This window comes from Callionymus lyra, chromosome 13, assembly GCF_982586985.1.
Source record: "Callionymus lyra chromosome 13, fCalLyr1.hap1.1, whole genome shotgun sequence".
Taxonomy (NCBI): domain Eukaryota; kingdom Metazoa; phylum Chordata; class Actinopteri; order Syngnathiformes; family Callionymidae; genus Callionymus; species Callionymus lyra.
The window spans coordinates 9,048,227-9,068,721 of NC_141830.1; the positions used below are offsets into that span (position 1 = coordinate 9,048,227).

Consider the following 20,495-nt stretch of genomic DNA (forward strand, 5'->3'; position numbering starts at 1 on the left):
TACATGCCCTGAAATCCTCAATTACCACACAAAAGGTAATTTAGTAAACCTTTAAGCTCTTTTTTCTTTTTTTTTAACAATATCAGAACGAATCATTCTCCTTACTCTTATCATCATAAAACTGTGATAAAGATAACAATATTAATACACATTTTAACAAACAACGATTGTAAACAATGTAACAGTGATTTTTTTTTCTCCTTTCGACCTGAGTAGGGCAGCGATCCGCCTACACCCTATCTCAGGTGATCATCACCCCGCCTTCAGAGACTCAGCCAGTCACCAAACATGTCTGGAGCTCTGCAAACCCTTGGTGGTCGCCGAGGAAAGGGTGCACCAGTGGGCGGCCGGCTAGTCTCTCTCCCTGATGTTTATGCTCAGCATCAGATGAGGTGTCCCACAAGTCGAGGGGACCGATGTCATCCTGGTCTACAGCGGCGGATGGCGTCCTCTCTTGTGTCTGCATGTTGATGTCCTGGAACACCCAGCTGTTGTCAAGTGGAGTTCTAGGGTAGTAGTGCTTTAGCTTGTCATGATGAACCACTTTGGTTTTGGACCTGGAGCTCTTCTTCATGCAATAGATTTATTTTTGTATTGTATTTACTGTTTTGAGTATTGTTTTGATTGTTAAAGCGCTTTGTGACCCTGGTCTCGAAAAGCGCTATATAAATAAATATTACTTACTTACTTACTTACTTACTTACTTATAGATAAGGTCGTCCGGTTGACCTACGACAAAGTAAGGTCCCTCGTAAAAGGGTAGGAACATCCGGACTTTGTTCTTCACTCTTTTGGTCCCTTTAATCGGGTACCACACTGTGTCGCCAACCTGGTACTGGACTTGACAAATATTTTTGTCATACTGTCTCTTGGCACGCTCAGATGCTTTTTCCAATGAACCCCCAGTGTTACCGTTCCAGCCTTCTGGCGTCTTTACCGTGGTTAAGACCCGCTGGTTTCCGAAACTAAGTTGTCAACTTAGCTGGCTCGTTCGACGGTGGTAACTTGATGTCCGTATAGTTCAGATGAAGATTGTGTAGTATTGAAGCCCTAACCTTCAACAATTGTATACGTTTCTCTGTTGTTTCATACCAAGGTTCTAGACCTGCACTGCTCCAGTTCCCTTCCTGAAGATGTGAGGCACAGGATGACCTTTATTGACATTGAAATACTAAACCAAAAACCTAATCAATATATTAAAATAATGGTTCAACATTCAACAATGGCCCAATGTTGCAAAACCTTAGAACCAGTTGTCTATTTATTATTATGGTGTGTTAATATACTTAAATGTGATTGTGTTCTTGTACACACTGTATATGTCTGTTTGTTTTTGTCTGCATACAGTAATTGTACTATAGTTACAATATTCTGTATTATTAGATCTACAATAATCTAATTCATTTAGAATAATCGAGGTAGTTATACTTAAAGACCACTAGATGGTAGTAATGTGTATACAAATGAACTTAAGTTAAAATGAATTAATCACAGATCGCGAGAAGGTGACGCGTAAATCACGCGACGAACATCGCATTCGGGCGGGAAAAAAAGCCCTCAGAGGCCGCTGCAGGGAAAGAGGTATTTCTCAATTTTGAAATACAATTATTCGCCGAATTCTGGACCGTTTTTCAAACGGTTTGGTACGTTCGAATCGCCATACATCAAGCTAAGATATATAGGGTGCTTGGATATTTTAAAAATGCTGGTTTTACTACAAATTTTCTATGATTCATATGTCCATGTAAGCCATACTTTTCTAAACTTTTTTTTCAGTCTGCATGTTTAGGAATAAAGTGCAGTACTCTTTCCAATGCTTAAAAACTTTTTTTTTCTTTTAAATGTGTTTTATGTTTCTTAAATTTTAGCAAGTACCATCAAGGACAACCTAAACTTCAAAAAAAGCAGAAGAAAGCCTGCCAGTGGACTAGCCTCAGCGTTTTCCTGAAGCTGAACCTCGTTCTGATGTTGTGAGTACATGCTTTCAAAACACATGGACATCAAGGCCGTGGTCATATTAAAATCTTTATCGCATTTGTTGCCTCTCATTTTAGGCACACTGAAATACACATGAGTACATGCACTGTATATGTCACTGTAACTGAGATGCTCAGGGTGAAAGCAGTGGGACTGAGAAATGAACAATGGGGGCCAGTTTCATTAGTGAGTAATGTGTTATAAATACCACAATATATTTTCTTCCCTCTTTCCAATAGGACCACTATTACGCTTTGCCTTTATCTCCCACTGTTCTAAAAGCCAGACTTCATAAAGCTCTGGCTGGAGAGTCTGGAGCAGGAGAAGAGAAATAGCTTCAGGAGCAACAGATGTGACGTCATGTCACCCTTTGTGGATATTGGGATGGATTAAATGAGACCGACGTGGCCTCTGAGGCTCTCGTTTTTATGGTGGTGGGCCTTCTAGGGCACTGGAAAGCTCCAGTTGGCTACTATTTGACCAGGACTCTCTTACCGGAAACAAAGAAGGTCTTGGTTGTCCATGCAACGGAGGAACTTCATGCTTGTGGTCTGAGAGTGGATGGACATGCATCAAACATCAGCATGTGCAACCGACTTGGTTGTGAACTCAAAGCAAACCCTCTTGAGCCCCTGAAGACCTCTTTTCCACATCCAGTGACTGGTGAGAGAGTTTTTGTAATGTTGAATGTTTGCCACATGCTGAAGCTGGCACAGCATGTTACAGGTAAATACTGATTGTTGTTCTAGGCTTATTTGCTTTTTAATTCTATGTTATTGTTGTGTGTTTTATTTACATAGTTATGACTGCATGTGATGATGCATTCCATTTAATAAAGATGCTGGTTCTGATTCAGATTTGGAAGGCTGACAGCAGAGTGCACCACATGCCTGATCAACTGGAGATACATCATCAGATGGTTTTAGATGCTTACGGTTAATGCAGATATTGCGTGTCTTGACCTGATTGGTCAAACGTTTTCTGCGTCACCTTTCTGTGGGAAACACGAACAAGTTTGTGCATATAAGCAAAAGTATTTCCAAAGCGTCTGCAGCGAACTCCGGAAGTCTGTCTATTATCCACGGCACTGAGACGGAAAAACCCATCGTTGACATGGTAAGATCATATTTGAATTAACTCCTTCAGTATTGTTACCAGGGCCGGGTCTGGACAGGCATGTATGAGTGGGCAGCCACAAATCTTGAGGGGGCATTGTGCCAGGCCCCCTCTTGCCCCTGCCTAGACCCGGCCCTAGCCGCGCACACCTGGTCAACAAAAGTACAATCCACACGATGGAACTCGATTTTTTCTTTTTATGTGTGTAAAATATTCATCGTTTTTAATGAACCAGTATCATATAAATGTATATTAATTAATTAATGCATATTATAATAAATAATAAATAATGTATATTCTTTCTTCGATAAATATTAAGAAAGTTATGGACTATAATAACCTGGTCAACCTCCTCATACTTGTTACCTTTCCAGCCTTCTATCGTCTTTACCGTAGTTAAGACCCGCTGGTTTCCGAAACTAAGTTATCATCTTAGCTGGCTCGTTCGTCGGTGGTAACTTAATGTCCGTATAGTTAAGCTGAAGATGGTCACGGAGAGTCTCCACAGAAACAACAACTTTACTGGCTTCAATGGTTTTTATTTCCAATAGTATTTCTCCGGACAAACGTGCATATGCGGCTTCACTGCTCGCCTCCTCATCAACACAACACAGAACACGCATGCACACGCTAGACACGCCCCCAACCACGCATCATCCGCCTGCATAATGAGGAACGCAGGTTAGTAACATACTCATACTAATAAATGGGGGTGAATTTTGTTAAATAAAATTGGTCAAACAGAATAAGATATGTTTTTATGTGTGAACAAAAAAATAAATATATATAATTTAGTTCTCACCAGCATATATATATACACGCACTCAACAATCATACGTTCTGCTTCATTGGTGCTCCGCCCTCCAACGGCTTCGCTATGGGTTTACCCCGAGGCACCGCCTCGTCTCTGAGAAAGCTTAATGAACTCGCCACCCAGCAGGGGGCAGTACCTTCCTATAAAGGCGGGCAGCACCCGCCGCACTTTCTCCTTTTTCAACTCAGCGAGAAAGCTCCTGACAGTGGAATGTAATGATGGCGAATGAATATTGAAGTGAACCATGTGTGCACGAAGACTCCCTGAAGAGGAGACACACATGTCTGCTTCGTTTGCCTAGAGGCCCAAATCACACGTGATGATTATGTGGCCTTCCGAGCGCTTCCCACGGCTTTTGACAGTGTTGGGAAGCGTTCGAGGCTTGTCGACCCACGCCGCCTCAGATCATGATTATGATCAACACAGGACTGCCGTGTTGTTTAAAATAGACAACACGGCAGTCCTGTGCGCTGCACTCGACAAGCTCACGTTCCAACGTGTTGGGCCCTGATGAGTCGAGCTGAGTCGTCCATCGGTCATGAACAGATGTCGACGAGGAGGACGACTGGCTCGCTGCATGGAGTCGACCATGGGGTATGCGAGAGCGATCAGGTGAGTATCTCTTGCAGGCCACATGGCCCTCCTGCAGCACTCGACGGGTTCACCTGAGAGGTATTAGTGTGCATGTGGCTCCGCCTGTGAGTGTGACGTATTCACAGGCGTCATTAGAGACTTTCGCCGCTAATGCTAAGCTAACATGCTCCGCCGTTCATAGACGGCGAGAGTTTCCTCTCAGAACACAGTTCGGAGGAGGTTTTAAACCCCTTCGTCCGGGTCGTGCCGAGACTGTAATAATGGAGTCTGTCCACACGAATGAAGGGCAGACTCAACCATGTGCTTTGTTTCCAGATAAGCAAATGTCCACGAGACCGGCTTGATCAGCTGTGTTTACTTCACTTCCGTGTTGACATGCGCTGACGGGGTTTGACCGCCGATGAGCGTTGTCAAAAAAATCCCGGCGCCATGGATGACGTCACGTTTGGCGGAGAAACGTCATGGATGACGTCACGTTTGGCGGAGAAACGCCATGGAACGGACGCACCATTGAGAGGAATGGCCCGGCAGGAGGCGGCGCAGCTCCGCCATCACCTGCATGGGCGTGATGACGAGGCGCGACGGGGATACGCGGAGAAGATCCCGTTCGTCGGCCTGATAAGCAAATGTCCACGAGACCGGCTTGATCAGCTGTGTTTACTTCCGTGTTGACATGCGCTGACGGGGTTTGACCGCCGATGAGCGTTGTCAAGAAAATCCCGGCGCCATGGATGACGTCACGTTTGGCGGAGAAACGTCATGGATGACGTCACGTTTGGCGTGATGACGATGCGCGACGGGGATACGCGGAGACGGAGATCCCGTTCGTCGGCATCATCATCTGGTGCTGGGGGGAAGCGTCACCAGAGACCAGCCACCCCAGCAGCACCAACAACATCGGCAACAGCGGCGGCGTGCGACGAGTGAGCGTCGCCAAGATCCGCAGCGCGAGCCGGGGAGCCAGCAGCCGCAGCAGAGTCGACGGCCGAGGGCTCCTCCACCCTATTCATTCAAGGGAATGTGTCGGGAATAAAACAAGAGAACGTATGACGTTTTCTGTGGTTCGTTCTGAGAGAGATGTTGGTAGCGTGCATGTGTTTCCGCCTGTGAGTGTGACGTATTCACAGGCGTCATTAGAAACTTTCGCCGCTAATGCTAAGCTAACATGCTCCGCCGGTCATAGACGGCGTGATTTTCCTCTCATAACACAGTCCGAAGGAGGTTTTAAACCCCTTCGTCCGGGTCATACCGAGACTGCAATAACGGAGTCTGTCCACACGAATGAGGGGCAGACTCAACCACATGTGTTTTGTTTACAGACGAGCAGAGGTCCGCGAGACCGGCTGAATCAGCTGTGTTTACTTCCGCGTCGACCAGCGCTCGTGCCCGACAGAGCGTGACAGCTGATGAGGTGAGTGGAACTTGTCCGGACATGTCTATGTTAACCGGAGGTTGTTCCTTCCCCCACAGCGCTGTCTACAAACACTGGCACCGTGGAGGACGTCACGTTTGGCGGCGGAGAAGCGCCATGGAACTGACGCAACCTGGTGTTTTTACGCGCGAGTTTTTTCGCCGTTCTGAGACCAGGCGAGGGCGAGGAACTTCCGTCCCGTCTGGTCGATCAACTGGAGAGGTGCGTGGCGGTCGGATCTCACGAGTGACGAACAGATCGGGACCGCCAGCGGGGGTGGAGAATGTACGGGACCGGGTGAGTGATGCGGTGCCGACGCGCGCGCGACCTAACTCACTTCAGCTCCGGGTTAATTCTCCAGCGCTTTCCTCCACATCGCGGGTTTTGTCAGCTCCGGTGACACTAAGAAGTGCTCAGGGAGTTGGGAAGACTTCCGGGGGGGGAAGGAAACACGCACGACGCGCATCTGAGGTGTCTCACGCGCACTTGCGCGCTTCTCCCACAGAGCCGGCTTTTATGTATGAGAGTGGGGGTTCTAGTGAATCCAACTCGAGTACATGCTCTGTGGATTCAAGAGATAGAGACGCGGCTTGTGTGATGCCCTTTCGTCTACGGCCCGTCCATGGGGGGCGGGCCGGAGGACTACCCAAGGTTCGCAGGGGCTGCGGTTCTGACAGAACATTATTCGGCTTGGAGTCGCCTGGTTTTACTTCTAGGACCCACTTGGCTGGGGGGAGTAATCAGGCGGGGCTATGCGCTACAGTTTGCCCGTCAACCCCCGCGTTTTTCAGGGATTCTCTGGACGCGTATGGTGGAGCAGGAGAAACTATCCTGTCTGAGAAACGAGGTGTCTACTCTGCTGCAGAAGGAGGTCGTAGAACTGGTCCCTGCAGCCGAGATGATGTCAGGGTTTTACTCCCGGTACTTCCTCGTGGCGAAGAAGACCGGGGGTTGGAGGCCCATTCTGGACCTCAGCTATTTGAACAAGTTCATAGCTACCCGCCCGTTTCGCATGTTGACAGTCAAGAAACTGCTTTCAGGTGTATGTCCAGGAGATTGGATGACATCTATCAACCTGACCGACGCGTACTTTCACATACCGATAGTCAAGAGACATCGAAAGTACTTGCGTTTCACCCTCGAGGGTCGGGTGTTTCAGTACACTCGACTTCTGTTCGGCTACTCTCTGGCACCCAGGACCTTCACCAAGTGTGTGGAAGCGGCAGTGGAGCCTTTGAGAGTGAGTGGGGTAAGGATCTTGACCTATCTGGACGACTGGTTGATCCTTGCCAGGTCAGAGGCAGAAAGTTACGCTCACACACAGAAGGTGTTGAGCCATATTGCCACCCTGGGGTTCACAGTGAACCTCAGCAAGAGCGCTCTGACTCCAGCTCAACAGTTAGTTTACCTGGGGGTACTGTTGAACTCGGAGGAAGGATACGCGCGCCTCCCGGACGTGCGTATCCAGCCCATTCTCCGACTGACAACACAGTTGCTGGAAGCTCGGTGTCACGTGACAACAGCAGGCACTGTTATGTCCCTCCTGGGGCTCATGGCGGCAGCCCACACGGTTGTTCGGCTGGGCTTGCTGCACATGAGGGAGCTTCAGAGATGGTTTGGTCGTCTCAAGCTAGACCTCAAGCGGGAAAGAGGTCGGAAAGTGCGCCTTCCCGCTCGGGTTTTGCAGGACATCCAGTTCTGGAACTCTCACGCCAACCTCAGGCGGAGAGTTCCATTGGGTTGCGTCCTTCGTTACACTCAAGTGTTCACAGACGCTTCCCTGACAGGTTGGGGAGGCACCTCGGGTCAGGCCTATGCCAGTGGGGTCTGGAGCAGTCCGGTGCTCAGACACATAAACTGGCTAGAGCTGAAGGCAATTCACAATGTCCTGCTTCACCTCTCTCCCCAACTGTCACAGTCCAACGTCCTAGTATTTTCAGACAGCTCCACCGCCGTGGCGTACGTAAATCGCCAAGGTGGAGTCAGATCCCCAGCCCTTCTGTGTGTGGCAAGGAAGATTTGGCTGTGGGCGGACTGTCACCTGCTTTCGCTCAGAGCCCAGCACGTCCCGGGCGAGCTGAATGCAGTAGCGGACAGACTGTCGAGGGGGGCCGTCCAGGACGAATGGGGTCTGTCCGAGGCAGTGGCAAGCGAGATCTGGTCTCGATTCGGTCACCCGGTTGCAGACCTCTTCGCCAGCAAGGAGAACTTCAAATGCCCTCTTTGGTTCTCCCTCAGGGCTTCGGACCGCCCCCCACTAGGCGTGGACACTTTAGCCCATTCGAGGTGGCCGGTCGGTCTGCTGTTCGCCTTCCCTCCTCCGCGGCTCCTTCTCCCCCTGATTCGGAGGACGAGGCGGGGGGGGGCTGAGGTTAATTCTAGTGGCACCAGACTCCCCGGGGGCGCTCTGGTTCCCAGAGCTGGTGCGCATGGCGGTCGGGGCCCCGTGGGCCATCCCTTGGGGCCCCGCTGCCCTGTGTCAGGCGGGGGGGGACACTGACAGCGCCCCCGGTGCTGGGCCGGCCTCTCAAGGTGTGGCTCCTGCACGGGACGAGCTGATCGGGACCCTGGACCCGGACGTTCTCCACACGCTGGAGAACGCCCGGGCCCCATCAACACGTAGGCTTTATGCCTCAAAGTGGGGGATATTCTCCCGCTGGTGTTCAGACAGGTCCTTGGACCCCAGCTCTTGTTTGGTCTCCGCTATCCTGTCTTTCCTGCAACATTTGCTGGATAACGGGCGGACTGTGGCGACACTGAGAGTGTTCGCATCAGCCATAGCGACGAGGCATGTCGGTTTTGAGGGTGCTTCGGTTCGCGCCCACCCTTTGGTGGCGCGTTTCCTGCGGGGTGCCTGCAGGCTTCGACCTCCTGCAAGGCCTTCCAGCCCTCAGTGGGATCTCCAGTTGGTACTGGACTCTCTCACAGGGCCGACCTTCGAGCCTCTTGACCAAGTCCCATTGGATATCTTGTCTTTCAAGGTATCGCTCCTTCTGGCACTAACAACCACGAAGAGAGCAAGTGAGCTTTGTGCCCTCTCCATTAGCCCTGAGTGTCTTTCCTTTGGCGTCGAGGAGTCTTCGGTGTCTTTGCGTCCTAACCCAGCGTTCCGCCCGAAGATTCTGAGTTCCTTGTTCCGGGCGACGACCTTCACGCTGCGGGCCTTTCACCCGCCGCCTCACTCGGACCCGGGTCAGGAGCGTCTCCACCTGTTGTGTCCAGTGAGGGCGTTGGCCTGTTACTTGCGGCGGGTGGCCGAGTTTAGGCGCTCTGATGCCCTTTTTGTCTGCCACGGTAGATGCCGGCGGGGAGAGGCTCTCTCCCCCCAGAGGTTCTCTCATTGGGTGAGATCGGCCATTATCCGTGCCTACCGAGCAGCGGGTGGATCCGCTCCTAGCGGTCTGAGGGCACATTCCACCCGTGGCGTGGCAGCCTCAGTGGCTCTTTTGCGGGGTGTGGCAGCAGAGGATATCTGCTCTGCTGCCTCTTGGGCGTCCACGTCTACCTTCGCTAAGGCCTATCTCCTCGACGTAACGGCGGGATCAGTAGCTCATACTGTCTTGAGCGCTGTTGTGCCCCCCTCAGGGCCCACGGCTCAAGTGGGATTGGACCCTGGGCCGGCGGGGCCCTAGTGATGCTGCTCCAGGAGCGGCGTCCAGCTGGGGGTACATTTATCCCGTCAGGCTTCGCCTTTTGGGTAAACCCATAGCGAAGCCGTTGGAGGGCGGAGCACCAATGAAGCAGAACCCCTGAGTTATCTATTATAACCTCAGGTTCTGCGAGTTGGTGCGAAGCCCTCCAACCTCGTCGCCCAGCGGCCGCCCTTCTCGCTGAGTTTTCAGTTGGAGAAAGTGCGGCGGGTGCTGCCCGCCTTTATAGGAAGGTACTGCCCCCTGCTGGGTGGCGAGTTCATTAAGCTTTCTCAGAGACGAGGCGGTGCCTCGGGGTAAACCCATAGCGAACCTTTGGAGGGCTTCGCACCAACTCGCAGAACCTGAGGTTATAATAGATAACTCAGGGGTTTTCTGCTTTGCTTACATGACTGTTATGACTACATAAATCACTTGACGTACGTGTTTTTTGTGAGATATATATGCGATATAGTTATATTCGTATAACTTAAGTTGTTTAAATGTAAAATAATGGATACATTAAAAAAATGACGTTGTATTGAACTTGAATAAACGTCATGAAATTAGTCGGAAGTGACGGAAAATGTCAACATGGCTCGTCGGACTCGACCAGGAAATCGGCGGGTCCAAAAAACGATTTGCGAATCGATCAATTTAGAAGACATTTGGCGCATTTACAGGTAAATATATAATATATAATATATATTATGTTCCAAAAAATATTTTACTCACCTTAGAGGTTTTGCGAGGGAGTTTTGTCGAGTGAAAAATTGTGTAAAGTTGTCGGCGATTTGTGATTGACAACTCTCGATAACCAGGAAGAGGAAAATACAAACATACCTGTGTACACGCAGCCTCGTCAACAAATTGAAAGCTTTACTTTTTTAATATTAAAAAACTTCAACATTTATTCAATAGCGTCCAGAAAACCTGACCTTTTAATTGTAAAGTGTCACGTGACATGGCGGGGAGACGGCGTGACGTGGATCGGACAGCAGCAGGGATCCCCCTAAGGCGAAGTTCTTGGAGCAGCGACGATAAATGAACTGAGTATTGAAGGCCAAACCTTCAACAATTGTATACGTTTCTCTGTTGATTCATACAAAGGTTCTAGACCTGCACTGCTCCAGTTCACGTCCTTAAGGTGTGAGGCACAGGATGACCTTTATTGACATTGAAATACTAAACCAAAAACCTAAGCAATATATTAAAATAATGGTTCAACATTACAGTATCACTTTTCAACTTACTGTATTGATTTATATGGCATTCCAATTAATTTGTTTTAAAATCAAAGCTATTTATGGTTGTGTATAAAATATATATATATATATATATATTTTTTACCATTAACATGCAACTATTCACGGGTTGGTCACGGTTTCTGGTCGCTAGATAGCAGCAGTCGTTCCGTCCTCCGCAGCTAAAATAAAATTTTAATCCCCTTTGACGACTGAGGATGAGAGGATACAGTCGACTCCAGCAGTTTTGAAAGCTGATGGACAATTTCTGGTTCTGAAGACTATAAACAACTTTATTCCAGGTGGAGACTAATGGATCAGCCCAGGTGAAGAGAGTCCTGCAGGGGATGAAGGTCATCACCAGCGAGCAGTGTGAAGATGTCACACACATCCAAGGTAGATTAAAACAAACCTGTTTATCGGATAGAAATGTTTTTACCATTTTCATGCTTCTCTTTTAAAAAAAAAAAAAAAAAAAAAAAAAACAGCTAAACAACCACAGATTGTGATCCACGTGAACATCAGCGACTCCACCCTCAACAACTGCAGCTTCCAGAACCAGAAGTGTTCTTGTACCGAATCAGAACTTCTCCAAATGCAATCCGAGAGCGGAGGTGAGTCGTGTAGATCGTTGACAGATTTTCAGTCAATCATTCTCATCTTGAAATCTGTTTTAGAGTTGTTGAAAGTGTTTTTTGTAGTTTATGTATTGTTGTTTAAATATGCACGACAATAATCTTCTTCATTCCACTCATAGGTGAAAGTAGAAGCTATCACATCGTAAACTCAGAGTTAAACTACTCCATGATTGGGGATCACAACGTCATGACGGTGGATCTCGACTCAAACGTCGAAAAACAAGACGGAAGTGACATGGAAACAGCTGCTATTGTTTAATGCAGATGTGAAGTATTATTATGGAAACAGCTGCTATTGTTTAATGCAGATGTAAAGTATTATTATGGAAACAGCTGCTCTTGTTTAATACAGATGTGAAGTATTATTATGGAAACAGCTGCTACTGTTTAATGCAGATGTGAAGTATTATTATGGAAACAGCTGTTATTGTTTAATGCAGATGTGAAGTATTATTATGGAAACAGCTGCTACTGTTTAATGCAGATGTGAAGTATTATTATGGAAACAGCTGCTATTGTTTAATGCAGATGTGAAGTATTATTATGGAAACAGCTGCTACTGTTTAATGCAGATTTAAAGTATTATTATGGAAACAGTGGAGGATTTATCATTGGCCACTAGGGGGAAATGTAGGATATTGCTATGACCGGCTCAGTTAGGAACCGGCCATATTTGTTGATATGCACATGTTCATGTCAAGGTGATTTGATTGTGCTGTTCAGCCTAATTCATGTAAGTCGAATGTTTAATGTTTTATAACTAAATGAATACAACAACTGCATAATATGAGTAATGCTGTAACATGTGATGATTCATGTTATGTTGTATGTTCACATTTAAGAGTTATTACTATTTGCTCATACTGCAATTGTTTGTATCATTGTAGGGCTCCTTCATCTCTGTCATTAAAGAAATAATTCGACATTGAGGAGTGTTTCTTCATGAAGGAGCCATGGTTGTCGTTGAATGCTCTGTCCCCGGATGCACTTTTGTGACCGAAGATGTGTCTAAAGCCCTCGCCATAGCCCTGCTAACAAATCATGGACTTGCCCATCAAAACCCGCCGGCCACAGCCATGCCAGCCTAAGCCCCAACACCTCGAGGCCCAAAACTTGATCGTCCTAAAGTTGACATCGGTGTATCAATAGAGGAATGGAACGTGTTTACCCGGCGTTGGGATGTCTTTCGCACTGGCTCGGGCATAGACGACACGCAGGCTACTTTCCAACTGTTTCAGTGTGCTGGGCCCGAACTCGGAGACAGCCTGTTGAAAGCGAATCCACATGCCACCGCTGGGTCATTGGCAGATTTGATGGCCGCCATGCGCTCGTTAGCAGTCATTCCAGTAGCCACATGTGTCCTGCGCACTGAACTGCTTCAGCTGCATCAGGAGCGGGATGAAGCATTCCGGGCCTTCACTGCCAGAGTACGAGGGAAGGCGGAGACTTGCGACTACAGTGCTGTATGTGTATGTGGCCAGAACGTGGACTATACTGACCACATCATACGTGACGTCTTACTTAATGGAATTTATGATTCAGACATACGCCGTGAAACACTAGGCACACCTGATATCCTGTGGAAACCTGTGAATGAGGTGATTGCACTTGTCGAAAACAAAGAAATGGCTCGCAATGCTCTCCCGTCACCCACTCTATCAGCCATGTCCTCATTCCGGCCAAACAGGCCTCTTGCCCAGACTGTAACAGCGCCTTTAAAGTCTTCACAGAGGGATCTCGGGGATGGAATTCTAGGCCTCACCAGGTCTGTATTGACTGTTACAAAGCCCCTCGGCGAAGGAGGTGGCCCCCACCATCATCTGAAGGCCAGCAGGCTGCCATGGCCTCAGAGCAAATCTCCCAGATCTCATCAATGGCTGGAGCTTGCTCTGATAATCATCGTGGGAGTCGACGCCACACTCGGGCTACACATCGTAGTGTCAACAAACCCAAGCCCATCAGGCTCGAACACCACATCTTCTTCAGGGGCGAATGGAGGCGAGCCAGACTGAGAGACCACCCCCGAGTGTCAATTACCATCTCAGTGGACGAGGTGGGCGTACCAGGCAGCACCAGTGGCAGAGGTTCGAACGCTGGGGTGACCATATCCGCCATTGCTGACACTGGTGCACAGTCAGACCTCTGGTCCCTGTCAGAGTTTCTGTCCTGTGGGTTCTCGCGCGATGTCCTACGCCCCGTTAACCGCAGTCTGTCGGCTGCCAACCGCTCCCCCATAGCCATTGAGGGAGCCTTCTTCACCAACCTGTCGACAGACGCCCGCGTGGCGTCATGCTGCCGCTCCATGGTGTATGTGAGTAGCTCAGTCCGCGCCATGTACCTCTCCTATGAGTCACTACTCTGCCTCGGCCTCTTGCCTAGGGCCTGGATATGGGAACTGCCCTGACATCCTCAGCACACCTAATACACCCTTGTCGGTCAACGCTACTCGCTCCACTGGCAGTAGCGGTTGGGGCCTTGATAGTCCTGAGGTTGTCCAGTGCTCATGTCCCCAGCGTACGGCGCCACCACCACGGCCTACGACACTGCCATTTCCATGCACACCGGAGAACAACAGCCGTATGAGGAAATGGCTGCTCGACAGGTACGCCTCGTCTACGTTCAACACCTGCCCCCATCAGGCCTTGCCTTGTATGGAGGGGCCACCTATTGAAATACATGTAGACCCAGCAGCCACGCCTAAAGCATGCCACACTGCAGCCAACGTGCCCCTACACTGGCAGCAGAGAGTACACGATGACCTCCTCCGTGACGTGCTGCCCAGGTGGATGGAGGATCACCCTCGCCGGGTCACGTTTCCTGTCCTCAGCAGAGCAACGCTATGCAGCCATCGAAGGGGAGGCGCTAGCTGTCGCCTGGGGCCTTGAGCAGACGAAATACTTCACCCAGGGATGTGACAACCTCGTTGTGGTTACCGATCACAAGCCTCTGGTGAAGATCTTCGGCGACCGCACACTCGATGAGATTACGAACTCTCGCCTGTTCAGACTCAAGCAACGCACCCGTGGCATTTCGACATTGTGCACCTGCCTGGTGTGAGCAATCACGCCGCTGACACGACGTCAAGACACCCTTCTCCCTCAGGCTCAGCAAACGGGCTCTTTCTGGGCTCACAGAGTGTGGCTGATACCACGGAGTCAGCACTCATGGCCTCCATCCGTGAAGATGCACAGGACCTTGGCGCCATCTCATGGCCCCTCCTCGCTCAAGAGACAGCGGCAGACGCGTGCCTCGCCCGCCTCCTTTACCTCATCGAGCATGAGGGTAGGATTGACGTTACCGACTCTGCTTTAGCCAGCATCTCATCGGTCTGCGAGTCTGTCTACGCACAGGATGGGGTCCTGCTATACAACGACCGCGTTGTGATCCCGCCGTCCCTCCGTTGCAGAGTTCTCGAGCATCTCCACGCCGCCCACCAGGGCACCTCAGCGATGGAGCACCGTGCTTGTGCCATAGTTTACTGGCCCGGGATGGCAAGAGACATTCTGGCCACCAGGACTGGTTGTGCAGACTGCAACCGCAATGCCCCGTCGCAAGCAGCCACGCCCCCCCTATCCTCACCTCCGTTCACCCCATTCGAGGCGGTGTTTGCTGACTTCTTTGACTACGGGGGTCGCCACTACTTGGTCATGGGAGACCGACTCTCAGGCTGGGTGGAGGTCCTGAGCTCCTCAGCAGGCAACGACACTGGAGGCTCAGCTGGTCTGTTTCGCCACCTCCGTTCATTCTTTGCGACCTTTGGTGTACCAGAGGAACTCTCAAGCGACGACGGCCCGGAGTTTATGGCTGGCCCCACGTCAGACTTTCTCCGGCTATGGCATGTCAAGCACCGTGTGTCCTCCGTTGGCTTTCCACAGTCGAACGGCAGGGCGGAAGTTGCTGTGAAGTCTGCCAAGCGCCTTCTAGCGTCCAACACTGGCCCGACTGGCAGCCTTGATCATGACCGCTTCCTGCGTGCGATGTTGCAGCTGCGCAACACACCTGACCCTGACTGCAACCTCTCACCAGCACAGATTATTTTCGCCGTCCACTCCGGGATTCACTTTCTTTCGTCAATAGACTGGAAAAGTTCTCAAACCCACATGTCCGGCCGCTTTGACGCCAGGCATGGGTGGCAAAAGAAGATGCTCTACGGACCCGGATGTCACGCACCACGCACCACCGAAGGTGGTGTGATTGTGCTGTTCAGCCTAATTCATGTAAGTCGAATGTTTAATGTTTTATAACTAAATGAATACAACAACTGCATAATATGAGTAATGCTGTAACATGTGATGATTCATGTTATGTTGTATGTTCACATTTAAGAGTTATTACTATTTGCTTATACTGCAATTGTTTGTATCATTGTAGGGCTCCTTCATCTCTGTCATTAAAGAAATAATTCGACATTAAGGGGTGTTTCTTCAAACAGCTGCTACTGTTTAATACAGATGTGAAGTATTATTATGTTCTTATTCTTATGCTTTGTGACACTGGTCTGGAAAAGCGCTATACAACTAAAAATTACTTACTTAAAATGATTACCATCAGTTAATGAACCTCTACTCTAGTACGTGCAAGAATTGTGAGTGTGAACGGTTTATTCGTATATTGAATATTTGTGGATTAATAATCACTTAATTCTCCAAAATATCTTGGATGAATAATGTTATACCTATTTATCTGTGACAATTTGTCAGAGTATGCACAGTATGTCTAAAGAGTTCAAATCCCGAATGGCTGCTTGTACACAGAGTGAACCTGTTGTCTGTTATCTTGTGTCACGACCAGTCTAGGGTTCAGTGTTTTGGATGATATTATCCTAAATCATGTTTCACTTCCAAAAGTTACCATTCAACCAAAGTGTTTGAAAGTGTTTTTTTGCATGTATTTATTCCATTATTATATCTAATTTAACTTAAAACATTACAATGCTTATGACAGACTAAGAATGGATGGATGAGGTGCTGCAGAATGACTGCCTTGATAATAAAATAATTTTCCTCAAATGTATTGAAATAAATATGAAATCATCTATTGTTGTCATGCTTTGTTACTGCCTTCTACAAAAATGAGGAAAGATGTGAGGAAAGGAAATACAAACACATTTATTTCTTCTTTTTCTTTCCATCACCCTTGCCTTTCTTGCCTTTCTTTTTGTCCGCCTTGTTGCCCAAACCTCTGCGGGACATGCAGCCTCTCCACCAGGCCTGGATCTGAAATGGTCGCAGGTTTGAAACGAAAGAATAGAAATGGGTCATTTGTACTCCGAACTATCCAATGATGCTCCCATGAAGGACGGGTCATGTATAAAACGCATCCATAACAAAGTTTATGATGCTTCTCATCACTTGCTGAGGTAGCTATAAATATTTATAAATATACTTAATATAAATAATGGTGTTGAGAAATTATAACAGATCATTATTTCGTTTTTTTTTTTGTTTTCTTGCAAAATAATGAATTTACGTTTTTTGAAACAAAAGTACTGACTTATGACGTTCTACTTGCTTAAAAAGCTGTTTGTGCACAAGCGTATTGTATGTAATGTATTTTATTATAAAAAAAAATCAACCGTAATAGTTGACAAAGATCTGACTTTATTTTCATGTACAGCAGGTTTTGAAGTATATATATATATATATATATATATATATATATTATATATATATTTAAAACAACCTTAATAGTTGACAAAGATCTGACTTTATTTTCATGTTCAGCAGGTTTTGAAGTATAAGTGAACAAGGTTTCATGTATTTTTACTGTAGAAAAATGGATTACTGTGTTTTAGTAGTGTATTATTGTCACTGTTATTCGAGCACAATATATATATATATATATATATATATATATATATTTAAAACAACCTTAATAGTTGACAAAGATCTGACTTTATTTTCATATTCAGCAGGTTTTGAAGTATATGTGAACAAAGTTCATGTATTTTTACTGTAGAAAAAATGGATTATTGTGTTTTAGTAATATATTATTGTCAGTGTTAATCGAGCACAATATATATTAATTCTTATTAAAAAAAACGTAATAGTTGACAAAGACCTGACTTTATTTTCATGTTCAGCAGGTTTTGAAGTATAAGTGAACAAAGTTTCATGTATTGTTTACTGTATCCGCTTTTTTAAAACTTGTTGCTGCAAGGATTAGCTTGTTATCAATTGTCTATAAAAAGTTCTGGCTCCGGAACAGCACCGATTGACAGGTGAGAAATGGATGGGACTTACCGACCGAGACGAAATGTGATTGGCTATCAGCATCAAGCCTATCACAACAATGGCCGCAGACTCAGCCACACACGTTGGCCAATGGCCACCGGCCCAAAAACCCATCCGCCCACCGGGTAAGTCCCCCGTAAATCAGTCCGCCCCTGCTGTGTGCAAAAAAGGTACCGCGACCATCGTCGTCGACATGGTAAGATCATATTTGAATTATTTTTTTTGGTTTTCAAACACACCCGCAGTGTTGTTGTTACAACTATAGTCGCCCATGCGTGGTCAACAAGTACTATCCACGCGGACTGTCTCTTTTTTTTCCACACGGATCACGGTAGGAACTTCCGGACTTTGTTCTTCACTCTTTTGGTCCCTTTAATCGGGAACCACACTGAATGAATGAATCCCGGACGAACCCACAGTGTTACCGTTCCAGCCTTCTGGCGTCTTTACCGTGGTTAAGACCCGCTGGTTTCCGAAACTAAGTTGTCAACTTAGCTGGCTCGTTCGACGGTGGTAACTTGATGTCCGTATAGTTAAGACGAGTCTTCAGAAGAACAACAACTTTTCTGGCTTCAATGGTTTTTATTTCTAATAGTATTTTTCCGGACAAATGTGCATATGCGGCTTCACTGCTCGCCTCCTCATCAACACAACACAGAACACGCATGCACACGCTAGACACGCCCCCAACCACGCATCATCCGCCTGCATAATGAGGAACGCAGGTTAGTAACACGAGTGAGGGCACATAAACTGAGTATTGAAGCCCTAACCTTCAAGAATTGTATACGTTTCTCTGTTGTTTCATACCAAGGTTCTAGACCTGCACTGCTCCAGTTCCCTTCCTGAAGATGTGAGGCACAGGATGACCTTTATTGACATTGAAATACTAAACCAAAAACCTAAGCAATATATTAAAATAATGGTTCAACATTACAGTATCGCTTTTCAACTTACTGTATTGATTTAAATTGTCTTTTTTTTAAACCAAAGCTATTTATGGTTGTGTATAAAATAAAACATTTATTTTCTTCTTTTTTTTACTATTAACATGCAACTATTCACGGGTTGGTCACGGTTTCTGGCCGCTACATAGCAGCAGTCATTCCGTCCTCCGCAGCTAAAATAAAATTAAAATCCCCTGTGACGAATGAGGACGAGAGGATACAGTCGACTCCAGCAGTTTTGAAAGCTGATGGACAATTTCTGGTTTCAAAATAAATGAAAGCAGCTACGACTTCGTCAAGAGTCATGTAGTCATGTGAAGAGGAGGGGGCTCAGCACACATCTGGTCACATCAGACATGTGGTCTGTAAATTCTGCAACACCAGAGTCAAGTTCTCGGACAATACTACAAATACATCCTTGTTACTACAGTATTACTACATATCGGAAAGTCGCCTCCATGTCATTATTCTTGCCAATCGTACCCCTAAGTATTACTCTGCTTCAAGAAAATCTGGCCCTGTCGAAACACATTTGAAAAAGTACCTGAAGACTATCAACAACTTTATTCCAGGTGGAGACTTGTGGATCAGCCCAGGTGAAGAGAGTCCTGCAGAGGATGAAGGTCATGGCAAATCACTGTCTTGATATGGTTGGTGCGGTTTTCTGCCTTCCATCGACCGGCGAGCAGTGTGAAGATGTCCCACACATCCAAGGTAGATTAAATCAAACCTGTTTATCGGATAGAAATGTTGTTTCCATTCTCATGCTTCTCTCATTTTTTATTAAACCCAGTGTTGACCATCATCAACATCAGAGACTCCACCCTCAACAACTGCAGCTTCCAGAACCAGAAGTGTTCTTGTACCGGATCAGAACTTCTCCAAATGCAATGTGAGAGCGGAGGTGAGTCGTGTAGATCGTTGAATGAATGACAGATTTTCATTCAACCACTTTCATCTTGAAATCTGTTATAGAGTTATTGAAAGTGTTTTTTTGTAGTTTATGTATTGTTGTTTAAATGTGAACGATAATAATCTTCTTCATTCCACTCATAGGTGAAAGTAGAAGCTATCACATCGTAAACTCAGAGTTGAACTACGCCATGTTTGGGGATCACAACGTCATGACGGTGGATCAAGACGTCTTGAAAACAAGACGGAAGTGACATGGAAACAGCTGCTATTGTTTAATTCAGATGTGAAGTGTTATTATATCATTACGATCTTCCTCTCTCTTTGCACTTGATGGATCTACTGACTCCTTTAAGAAACATCTTAAGATGTTTTTATTTGTTCAGGCTTTTCAGGCAAAGTGTTCGAAAGTGTTTTTTTAATCCAGCTGTTGCCATGAATGTTCAGTCAGAAAACTTGAAAAACCTACATTTAATGACTGAAGTAGCATGTATTTATTCCATTATTATATCTAATTTAATTTAAAACATTAAAATGCTTATGAAAGACTAAGAATGGATGTATTAGGTGCCGCAGAATGACTGCCTTGATGATTAAATAATTGTCGTCGAACGTATTGAATTAAAAAATATATGAAATCATCTATTGTTGTCATGCTTTGTTACTGCCTTCTACAAAAATGAGGAAAGATGTGAGGAGAGGAAATACAAACACATTTATTTCTTCTTTTTCTTTCCATCACCCTTGCCTTTCTTGCCTTTCTTTTTTTCCGCCTTGTTGCCCAAACCTCTGCGGGACATGCAGCCTCTCCACCAGGCCTGGATCTGAAATGATTAGAAATATAAGAATAGAAATGGGTCATATTTGTTGTTCATTTGTTCTGCGAGTTACGAGTTACAATAACAGACTATATATGTTCGAATCTAGAGGATGTGGACTACTATCACACAAAATATTATGACAATCAAATGTAGCATTTT

The 20,495-nt window shown here is 46.7% G+C and overlaps 1 protein-coding gene across 1 annotated transcript; it reads left to right on the forward strand.

Moving 5' to 3' along the window:
* The first annotated feature begins 3,041 nt into the window (after positions 1 to 3,041).
* LOC148067266 (uncharacterized) lies at positions 3,042 to 12,300 on the forward strand. Its single transcript, XM_087805135.1, has 4 exons — positions 3,042 to 3,093; positions 11,088 to 11,181; positions 11,274 to 11,399; positions 11,543 to 12,300. Exons 1-4 carry the CDS (start codon positions 3,091 to 3,093, stop codon positions 11,680 to 11,682), a joined length of 363 nt encoding a protein of 120 aa, XP_087661261.1. The 5' UTR covers positions 3,042 to 3,090; the 3' UTR covers positions 11,683 to 12,300.
* Positions 12,301 to 20,495: the final 8,195 nt, after the last annotated feature.